This window comes from Vanacampus margaritifer, chromosome 8 (assembly GCF_051991255.1).
Source record: "Vanacampus margaritifer isolate UIUO_Vmar chromosome 8, RoL_Vmar_1.0, whole genome shotgun sequence".
NCBI classification, from domain to species: Eukaryota; Metazoa; Chordata; class Actinopteri; order Syngnathiformes; family Syngnathidae; genus Vanacampus; species Vanacampus margaritifer.
The window spans coordinates 5,286,074-5,297,994 of record NC_135439.1 but is presented as its reverse complement, the minus strand read 5'-3'; the positions used below and the strand labels follow the sequence as shown (position 1 = coordinate 5,297,994).

Here is an 11,921-nt window from a genome sequence, read left to right as displayed (position 1 = left end):
TTTAGTTTTCGTCTCAAAATGTATCTTGAGATATGATGGAAATTCAAAACCGGGACTTCACTTGCGAAGTTAACCGCTACGAAGCTTGAAATCAAATTCCTATAAAAACACCCTTTTCCATGTCATTTTGTTCCGTTTTAAAATCATATTTAATGCACAGCTGCTTCACAGTCAGAAAATCCGTGTTTGAAACTCTTGTTGGAAGTTGTAGATTTTGCATGAAACGTAGGTAGCCCGCTTTCTGCATTCTTTGCCATGAAGCGCCGCATTATCTGTGGCAGCCGAGCAAAAGGGGGGGACCTCACAACGAGGGGGCAGGAACGTGCGAAGGCGAAGAATGCAGCTGATTGTGTCTTTTATCAGCTGCCGCCACCGCAGTCAGCACTAAACCGCATTGTAGGCCTCGTCAACACCCACTTTCTCACGATAACAACCTGGCCACATTTCAACCATGGGAACACTCGTTTATTCCAGTTATCAATACAAAAAAAAAATACAATAACAAATAGTTAGGTAGAAGTGAATATTTACAGTTAGGTAGAAGTGAATATTTACAACATTGTGGCAAACATAAGAAAATAAAAGTGCTTGACCAGTAGACTTTCATTGGACTGGCGACTCGAACAGAATGGCCTGCCAGTGGAAGTGCAATATTATTTATCAAATTCCTTTTTTCCCTTTCTTCCCCTCAGAGGAACTGCTCCAGTGTGTTGGCACGTCCTTCCTGGCTTCCCAGATGCTCATCAGCAGATAAGCATTCTTCCAACTGGAGGTATAAAACACAAATGTTGAGAATTCCTGTTCGCTTTCAGTGAGTGATGTCTTGACGCACGGGAACAGGCTGGTACCGTGGAATGGAGCAGGACTTCTAGATGTTTTGGAAGAGTAAAAACTCGGGCTTCACGCCTTCTCTGGTGTCATATGAGCTACAAGGTGACAAAAAATAGGATCACACACATTCATACACCAGATCCAGAAAAAGGTGACCAATTGGGGCATTTATAGTATTTGACACTTTTCTGTTGTTACAGTCCACTTGCATTAGGGGCCATATAGCAGCCGCTATCCACCAGGTCAGTGCGGAACAAAAAAACCCGCAATGACTTGGGTTAGGTGGGTATGTGTTATTGTTAGCGCAGAAACATCTTTTCATTTGAACTTTTTACGGATGTCCCGATACTTTTTTTCTATAAAGTACATCAAACTTCGTAAGTTATTGGGAAAGTTAAAAAAAAAAAAAAAAAAAGGGAAAGTGTTTTATAATGAATGCTAGTCCGATTTGCTTTTCCCATGCTCGGAATGTATCCACAGTATCACACTTGCATTTCCCCCATCAACCAATTCAACACAGTAATAGAGCAATGATGATGACATGTCAAATCGGTAAAATTACCGAATAAACAATTCTGAGTTCTCCAGAAAAAAAATAATAATAAAAAAAAGAAAAAAAATGATAGAAGTACATTTTGCATACCCTTTCCTCCTGAGAAGACAGCGATGCAGGCAGATTGCCCCGATGCATACGACTGTACACAAACACAAACACATTGTTTACAATTTGTAACGATTTAATAGTTAATAAATGAGGTGCTGCTTACCTAGTGTGACGCATACCACGCTGAGTATAACCGGTAAATAATCTGCAAGACACACGTGGCACGTGAATAATCAGCACAACACACAAAAAAAAAAAAGTGATTAACTCACCAATATCCTTGGCATCTGTGGCCACGTCATGTGTTCCTGCAAAAATCATTGGCCAAATATAATTTAATATTTAAATATTAAACAATATAACCAATAATTTCTCATTTTTGTACCATTATTAACATGCATAATGGCAGCTTACCATTCCTAACTATAAAAACTAAAACATAATAATAATAATAATAATAATTTGTATTTGGTTTTAGTTTTTGTTTTGGATTTTCATTATAGTTAGTTTTTATTTCATTTTGACTTTTGTTTTTTGAATCAAAAGTTTTTATTAACTCATTCACTGCCATTGACGGCTATAGACGTCAAAAATTGATTTGAACTATTTCTAATTAGTTTAACATTTTTTCCCAGTATGACAACCTAGAAAAGAAATCGTGTACATTTAGAACAGATGCAAAATTTGTGATTAATCGTGAGTTAACTATTGAAGTCATGCAATTAATTACAATTAAAAAATGCCTGACAATTTAAAAAAAAATTGTCAGACTTCAATAGTTAACTCACGATTAATCACAAATTTTGCATCTTTTCTAAATGTACAATAACAAAAATTCTTGTTAACAAAAGTGAAAAAAAAAAAGGTAAATTAATAGAAATAGTTCAAATGCCATCAATGGCAGTGAATGAGTTTAAAATCATTTTAATATTTTATTTTGTTAACAATAATTTTGTTCAATTTTTGTTTTATTTGATTGCTTGTCATTAACTATAATATAACATTGACTGTATAAACCAAGGGTGGCCAAGTTGGGTCCTCGAGAGCCCCTAATGAGGGAGACATGGAAAACAGGCTGGATAGTGGCTCTCGTGGACCCAACTTGGCCACCCCTGGTATAACCACACTGCAGCAAATTACAATCATAAACAGCGTTCCACATTGTTATCTCTCTGTCAATGTACAAGTACCTTTATAGAACGGTTGCGGCGATGACGTCACATCACTCTGCGTGACTTCCACTCCCCCCGGCAACGTGTGTCCGCCATCTTTGAACACAGGCATGACAGTGCCTGTTAAAATGAGCGACTTTGGCCTTACGTAGCACACGAGTGCAGGAGAAAAAGCCGCCGGCGTTGGCGTGCTGATAGGCTTCTTCGAGATATTGCTGTGTGTGCGTACCTCGACACGTGGTGACTTCTGTACCGCCCCTGATAATTATATCTCTGTGAGCTGCCGTGGTCGATGGACCTAATGACGTCGAAATGTCTGCAAAACGTGGACAACAACCTGCCATGACATCACTGCAACCTACAGATTAACCTAGTTTGTAAATTAAAACACAATTACAACATACAGCAATACAACAACATAGCTATAAACCTCACAAAATAAATGTGTAAAATACAGGAATTCAGTTTCCACTTTTCACCTGTTACAGTCCACTTAAATTGGGTCCGAATTGGGATAAATATGCACATTTTATTTCAACTTTTCAACTGTTCCAGTCTGCTTGCATTGGGGCCAAATAGTAGCAGTGACCCACCCACCCAATCTGGATCAAGGTCAATTCTTTTTCACCTTTTAACTGTCACAGCCCGGTTACATTGAGGCCAAATGGGGAACTTAACCCGTAGAAAATAAATTTTCCCTTTTGCAGTTGTTACAGTCAGCTTGCATTGGGGCTGAATTGGCGAGCAGTGACCCACTAAATCCAGCATAATGCTAATTACTGCCCTCTAAAGGACTGGAGTATATGGTTAGTCTTTTGGGGGAAAAAAAATAAATAAAATAAATAAATAAATAAATAAATAAATAAATAAATAAATAAATAAATAAAAATAAAAATAAAAATAAAAATAAAAATAAAAATAAAAATAAAAATAAAAATAAAAATAAAAAAAGAAGGACGAGTATAGTGTCACCTGGCTTGACTAATATTTCATCAAAAATCCTTTGAAATATCTTAATAAATATCTAAGAACAACATAGCTAAAAAGCGCTCACAAAATAAATGTGTAAAATAGAGGAATTCAGTTTCCACTTTTTTCCTGTTACAGTCCACTTAAATAGGGTCCGAATTGGGATAAATATGCACATTTTATTTCACCTTTTCAACTGTTCCAGTCTGCTTGCATTGGGGCCAAACAGTAGCAGTGACCCACCCACCCAATCTGGATCAAGGTCAATTCTTTTTCACCTTTTAACTGTCACAGCCCGGTTACATTGAGGCCAAATGGGGAACTTAACCCGTAGAAAATAAATTTTCCCTTTTGCAGTTGTTACAGTCAGCTTGCATTGGGGCTGAATTGGCGAGCAGTGACCCACTAAATCCAGCATAATGCTAATTACTGCCCTCTAAAGGACTGGAGTATATGGTTAGTCTTTTGGGGAAAAAATAAAATTAAAAATAAAAATAAAAAAATAAATAAAAATAAATTAATTAATTAAAAAAAAAATTAAAAATTAAAAAAGGACTGGAGTATAGTGTCACCTGGCTTGACTAATATTTCATCAAAAATCCTTTGAAATATCTCAATAAATATCTAAGATGCAGAGCAACCATTGCAAACTATCCTCACCTTTGCACTCAGGAGGCGGGGCACTGTATTCCCCCGTCTTGTCGCATAGAATGAACTCGTGCCCAATGAGCGTGTAGCCTTCGTCGCAGGTGTAGAAGATGACCTTGCCGTACGTTGGCAGGTCTGTGGAATCCCACGAGTTATTGCCGTTGGTCACCTCGGCGGGCTTCTTGCACTTTCGTCCTGAAGGACGGCACAAACACAACAACAGTTGTCCATTTTGAAGGCTACACGGACCAAGAATTTTGAGCGACTGATTTTGACTGATGTTTCTTTTCTAATCCACCTTTCACAACTATAAACTAGAATGTGATGATTATTGTTTTAAGTCAGTTGATTTTTAACTCATTCACTGCCATTGACGGATATTGACGTCAAAAATTCATTTGGACTATTTCTATTAGTTTAACATTTTTTCCACTTTTGGTAACAAGAGTATGAAAACCTAGCAAAAAAAATATTGTACATTTAGAACAGATATCAAATTTATGATTAATCGTGAGTTAACTATTGAAGTCATGTGATTGATTACAATTTTAATTATTTTTTATCGACTGACGCAATTTTAAAACAAAGAAAAGATCATTTTAAAATTAAGAGCGTGTGGCAGTTGACATTTTTAATCGTAATTAATTGCATGACTTCACGAGTTAACTCACGATCAATATTTTTTTTATATCTGTTCTAAATGTCCAAGAAAAAAATTCTAGGTTTTTATACTTCTGTTAACAAAAGTGGAAAAAAAATGTTGAACTAATAGAAATAGTTCAAAGAATATTTGACGTCTATGAGTTAACTCACGATTAATCAAAAATTTTATATCTGTTCTAAATGTCCAATAAAAAAATTCTAGGTTTTCATACTTTTGTTAACAAAAGAACATTTTTTTCCCACTTTTGTTAACAAGAGTATAAAAACCTAGGGAAAAAATATTGTATATTTAGACCAGATATAAAATTTGTGATAAATCTATTCAAGTTATCTATTGAAGTCATGCGATCAATTACAATTAAAAAAATTAATCACCTGACGACCTAATTTTTAATCTTTTCTTTTTTTTAAATATTTTTTCAAAAAGAAAAATAATATTTCAAAAATAAAAGAAAAGATTAATTGTAATTAATCGCATGACTTCAATAGTTAACTCGTGATTAATCACAAATTTTATATCTGGTCTAAATGTACAACAATTTTTTTCTAGGTTTTCATATTCTTATTAACAAAAGTGGAAAAAAATGTTAAACTAATAGAAATAGTTAAAATGAATATTTGACGTCTATAACCGTCAATGGCAGTGAATGAATTACGTATGTTTACTAAAACATTTAATGATTATTGTCATCACATGACCTCAATTGAGTTTTTTTGGGGGCACATCTGATGTAACATGACCACGGTTACTTTACAGCTGATGTCATCGCAAGAACCCTTTTCATTTTGAACAAAGCCAAGCTGGCATCAGCCCAAATGTTGGATCAGTTTCTTCACGCCATCATAATTTTGAAGGATATCTTGCATAAACTGTTTTGAGACCAGCCTTTTCCACTCTACTCAAATATTTGTGACTAAATCTGAGAGAAAGATGGCCGAGGTAGCGGAGGAACCCGTCTCGGGATTTTGACACAAAGAATCAGACGGCGGGAACATTTACTGTGGCAGCTGGCTTTTCCCATCCACCCCCACGAGAAGCACTGCTTGTAGCTTGAGCCGCTAATCTCGTAACTGCGGAAAAACAGCAGAGTGATGGAAAAGTTACTTCAGCCCAGGATTTTCCTCCGTTTCCGTGACCCCGCTTTTCCCTGTAATCAAGAACATACCTACTCCTGCATTTGTGTTGGCAAGAGAGCTAACGGCAGTTTTACTTGTAAAAGGAGTCTTTCTTATGGCGGAAGAACTTCCAAAGTCAAGCAGCCCCCAAAAGTGGGTTATATGATCTGGAAATATCGGACCAGTCAGCATCTTTTTGAAGGGCACCAGATATGGCAAAAAGGTTTTTTTTTGGAGTGGCACGATGGGGGCAGTGCATATTTGAAAAGCACGTCATTTGGAGCACTCGTAAGTCAAGGCACTATTGTGTAAATTGACCAAAAAATAAAACTGGAGAATATTTTGAAAAAAAAATGTTGAGTTGGATTTTTATACTCATTAAAACTATTAGCGGCATGATTCCAAAATTGCCGTCAGTGTTTTTTCTGGCACTTCGCTTACCCTCCAGATAAGCCAAATTCCACTGATTAGCTGTAGTAAGACTGTAGTAAGAACAGCTGATTATTTGATTGGACCCATCTACAAATGCATGGCAACTTATTTGTGCAGTCACAGTTAAGACAGCTGCCAAGAGGTCAGTACGATCAATATCTGCAAACAGAAAACTAGCATATAGGATCTATAAATTTAAAAATTTGTTCTGACAGAGGAAAAACTTGAGATCATGTTTTGATTTTGCACACAAAAACGAGTTAAAATGGAGTCAACACGCCTAACACAACAAAAATTGTGTTCCCCGGTGTGATGTATCTTGTTCACCTATTTACACTGCGACATATAATGACAGGAAGAGCAATTACATGCTCTTCCACTAGATGGCAGAAGGGACAATTAAACCTGTATCCACGCTATTATTTACATAACAGATGAAGTCATGGTGCAGTTTTCCATCCATGTAAATGTGAGGGTGAACGGTTGTCTATATGTGCCCCTGCGACTGGCTGGCAACCAGTCCAGAGTGTACCCACTTTTCTTGTCAAAAATATGGTGGGATAGACAACAGTTCACCTAATCATGATAAGCATTACAGCAAGCGGTTAGTGTCTTTATACTTGAATTGTAGCACTTAAAACTAATGGCATTATGAGTACATAAAAGACGTTTTCTTCGCACTCACCCGACGTCGCACGTGACTGTCACAGTGTCGCCAAAAAGGGTGCCGGCGCTGGTGTTAAATCTCATGTTAGGTTGAGGGTTCGGCGCACCGCAGTCCATTTCTAGGGTGCCAAAAAGAGACAATAAAATAAGGCTGAGTTTGTGATGGGAAGTAATGGAGAACAAATACTTGTACTCGAGTACATTTTTAAGGTGTCTGTACTTCGGTGGCTTTTTACTTTTACTCCATACATTTGGTTGGTGACTTCATTTGCATTATTTAAAATATATATAATAATTTTTAATTCATTGTTTTATTAATTTTCGAATAAATGCTGTCAAACAAATTGCTACTATTTTCCTTTATGAAGCTATGATTTGTAATACAGTACACGACTCTTTTTGGTAGATTTCAATCTGTTGTGTGTTAATTATGCAAATATCAGTATTGCCAATATCAGCGTTAATTTTAGAATCGAATCAGGTAAAAAAAAATTGGTGGTATCGAACATCACTGCTAGCTAACTCGTAAACAATATGAGATTTAATGTGATATTTAAGAAAGTTAATACAACAGAGAAAACTGTTAAATGCTAAATCTATATATATATATATATATATATATTAGGGGTGTGAATTGCCTAGTACCTGGCGATTCGATTCGTATCACGATTCGATACCGATTAATCCCGATACAAAGCTATAAATTGATTACAGTAAACTTGTACATGTACACTGTAAGATTTGTATGAAAATGTATTTATTTATCTGAAAATTACGGCTTATAACTGAGCCACTGCATTTAACAGACAGGCACAATGTGTGAATCCTAACCCTAAGTAAGACGTTTTTGTTGAATATTCCCATAAAAAAAATTATGTTAAAAAATCGATTCGGCCGCAGCCGAGAATTGCGCGCTGTAATATCGCGATATATTGCCGAATCGATTTTTTCTAACACCCCTAATATATATATATATATATATATATATATAAAATAACTGACTGTAAAAAGGCATATCTACTTTCTAATTACTAATTATTGCTTCTATTTTTTACCTTTTTTTTGATTTTTTACTGAACAGTATCCGTGAGTATTTTTTGCCACATACCAAGAGGATGACAATCACAACTTACTTTTGCAGATGAGCTCAATTGGCGTCCACTTGCCGTTCCGGCAACTTATGACCTCCGAGCCCGCCTCTTTTTCGTAGCCATTGCCACACTCCAAGGTGACGTCGACGCCCTCCGGGAATTCATCCATCAGGAGCGCCTGGTCGGTCAACACGCTGTGTTCTCCTCTCTCAGGCACGGCACAGTCGGCTGGAGGAAAAGCAGACAAAGTGTCAACACTGGGATAAATATACATACAGGCTTGCGTGTGTTCTAATATGGAACGAATGACACCAGGAATGGGAGAAAAACGTTTTTGTTTAAAGGAAAGAGGGAGAGCCAACAGCTAAACATTTAAGAACTATTTGGAACGATCACATAGTTGTTTTATGAGGAACGCTATCATTTTAGGCTGCCCCTGAAAGCAACACATATCATCATATTCAATTTAATGTATAAAATAACCATATTCACAATATGAAGTGATAATAATAATCAAATCTATTTATTAGCCACACTCACGATTAACGCTGTGATCTTGCTATCTATAATCCCAGCATCCTAAAACCAGTCAAAGTAAAATCTTACTGCTGGATGAAAAAAAAAGCTAAATACATAAATAAATATTAACTCATTAACGGCTTTGGACATCAAAAATTCATTTGAACTATTTCTGTTAGTTTAACATTTTTTCCACTTTTAACAACCTAGAATTTTTTTTATTGTACATTTAGAAAAAAAAATAAGCGGGAGTTAACTATTGAAGTCATGTGATTAATTACAATTAAAAAAATAATAATCGCCTGACGACCTAATTTATAATAATCTTTTCTTTTTTTTTGAAATAATCTTTTTTTCAAAAAACAAATTATTGGCACCCATGAAGGTCTTGAACTTGGGTTTTTATCTGAAAGACCAAAAGATTAAAAACAATTTAAGACAATAAACAATGGGCGGAAAAAAATGAAATCCTATCCTGTAAGTCAGTATGAAAACACATTGTGACTCACCTTTGGTAAATCACAAATGAGAATTCCTGCCCAATTCACATGAATAAACCAATAAAATATGACTTTGTCGCAATCGTGTAAACAAAGGAGCTGCCCGAAGACACCAGAAGTGCAATAATTCACAAACGCAAGACCTCCCAAAGGCTTTGCTACATCTGGTCTTAGAGGCCTTGATCATATCAAAGCAATCATGAAATCGGAATTATCAAGACATTCTAGGAGGACATGTCCTACCAAATGTCGGACAGCTTGGTTCGACCCAAAGCGCACATCCAAAAGCACAAGGGAATGGTTAAAAAGCAAAAAAATACAGTTTTAAAATGGCCAACAATGACTCCTGATCTCAATCCGAGAATCTTTGATATGAGCTGAAATGTGCCAGTGCGAGCTTGAAGAGCTTGAACAATTTGCAAAGTGCAAGAAGCTTCGGGATGGCTACGAGAAACGTTTGGAAGCCGTCATCACTGCCAAATTTCTTTGGAATTACATTATGTAAATTGAAAAAAAAATTTCCTTTGTTGAATTACTTTAGACATCCGATTAAAAGGTCCTGATGATATAAATTTGGCACATTTCCATTTATTTCTGAAGATATTGTCATGCAAAAAATAACTTAACTCACCACGTTTCAGATATCAGTCATTCAATACATTTGTAATATTTATTTCATTCAACCATTTTCTGAAATACTCCCTTTTTATTTACTGTAATTTTAAATGCAAATGCGGTAGAGAGCATTTTATTTTCCCTTCATTTAACCTTAAAGGTGAATGATGAACTTGTGCCTTGATAATATTAACAACAGCAACAAACATATATAACAGGCAATAATAATATAAAAATATGATATATAACAATGACACAATCTTATTTACAGCTTAAAAATATGATATATAACAATGACACAATCGTATTTACAGCTTTTGTGCTCACCTTCTGACCTCCACACAAAGCAGCAGCAGAGGAAGAAGAGTAAAGAAGTGATCTTGCGTTGCGTGCTACTTCCCAATAGAAAAACGAGCTCCATGTTCGCCAGTTTGAAAGCAAATGTTTCCAATCCAGTCACTCTTGCCGCTGTAACTTGTGCGGGCCGGTGAAAGAGAGACGCGGCTTTCTCCACCCAAAGGACCTCCCTCTTCTTATTGATAGGACAGCCTTCAAGTTAGCATCAATGGGACAGGAAAAAAGATAATGCTGCGTTCAAAATAAAACCAATGTTTGACCTGTTAGAAAAGAAATTCAACAATGTGTCATAAAATGGAATTATAAGCGTAAGATATTACAACAGGGTCTAATTTTTATATTAAATGTAAAGTTGAAGCCAAATCTAATTGAAGATGGTTACCCCAGTTGGATAAGATTTCACATGAACTAGGTGTGAAAAACAATAAAAATAAACAAAATGTTTGGCCATTCAGACAAAAACCCAATAATGAAGAAAAACAAAATGGACCATATAATGAAGCGACACATTTATTGCACATATTTGTATTTATTTACAGTACTTCATAGGCTGGTGCGTATTTTACTTTGAAACCCAAAAGCAGGAAGCGCTACTTGTTACAGGCGTCACTTGACTTTCGGCTCGTCTACGGAGTCCTCAAAACATCTGGGGGACACAAATGAAGCAGTGTCTCGCTCCATCTTTTATTTATTTATTTATTCGTTTTATGTCATTGTTTTTCTTCACATGACAAATTGTCATTAAATTCTGTGGTTACGTTATTATACAGTCTCTTGTCATCTTAACCGAGTCCCTCTTTTCAACAAGGCGTCTCCAACAAAATGGGTGTGGCCTGAATAAAACCAAGGGTATTCCCTACGAATAATAAAGGAGGGAAGCCGGTGCTCCATGTGTTCCATGCACGAAAACGGAGTCATAAACATGTCGTCTGAAAGGACGATGACGACTGTTGTTGTGACGGTGGTAAGTTTGGGTTATCGTCATGGACACGCATTCCGCAACTGTCAGCAACAAAGGGGGGACTGCGCCTCATTGCCAGACGTATTCTGGGGTGAATTCCAAAGGGAGTGTTCTACCTCCGGCCTTGTTGACACACTGTACTGAAGCCCTCCACCCACATGTGGCGTCTCCCCTAGCAACAGCCGGATCGCACGCTTTTAATCGGGGGGAACGTCGGTGTTGCTATTTTGGGGATGAATTGATGTTGACTAGTTAACAGCTCTCATCTTTTCATTTTAGGGAAGTGCAACATCAAGGATAGCTACGATGGATATAAAAAGTCGACACACCCCTGTTTCATATCAGGTTGTGATCTAAAAAATAAGACAGACCAAGATCAATAATTTCAAACTTTTTGACACATGTGTGTACATATATATATATATTTTTTTTTTAACAGTTCTGGCCCAAAAAAAGGACAAAAAAGCGGCACAGAGGAAACATTCCATGCCGCATAGTTCACCTGTATTGGAGCATTCCAAGGATGTGATGCGCTGAAGCTGAGAAAAAAAAGTGTGGGGGGGGCGGGTTAATTAGAGGGCTGACCTTCCACGAATACGTGTGCCAGGTCATTGGCTGGGCAGGTCAAACATGGCTGCTCATTTCCTGTTGCCATCCTTTCCCGCCACTCACACGCCACTAAAAGAGGGCATCTGGCTTTCCTGGGAGAAATTGTGCGACCTCAATCCTCGGCTGGAAACAGTGATGGGAGACACCCGGTGAAGCAGCCCCATCTTG

The 11,921-nt window shown here is 36.8% G+C and overlaps 1 protein-coding gene across 1 annotated transcript; it reads right to left on the bottom strand.

Moving 5' to 3' along the window:
• Nucleotides 1-443: 443 nt before the first annotated feature.
• LOC144056265 (complement decay-accelerating factor, GPI-anchored) lies at nt 444-10,360 on the bottom strand. The gene is made up of 12 exons (XM_077572871.1): nt 10,154-10,360; nt 8,235-8,420; nt 7,121-7,220; nt 5,888-5,958; nt 4,237-4,419; nt 2,837-2,923; nt 2,626-2,703; nt 1,708-1,743; nt 1,599-1,640; nt 1,475-1,526; nt 849-926; nt 444-766 (listed from the first exon to the last, which is right to left on the bottom strand). The coding sequence occupies exons 1-11, from the start codon at nt 10,245-10,247 to the stop codon at nt 869-871; spliced, it is 987 nt and encodes a 328-aa protein (XP_077428997.1). The 5' UTR covers nt 10,248-10,360; the 3' UTR covers nt 444-766; nt 849-868.
• Nucleotides 10,361-11,921: the final 1,561 nt, after the last annotated feature.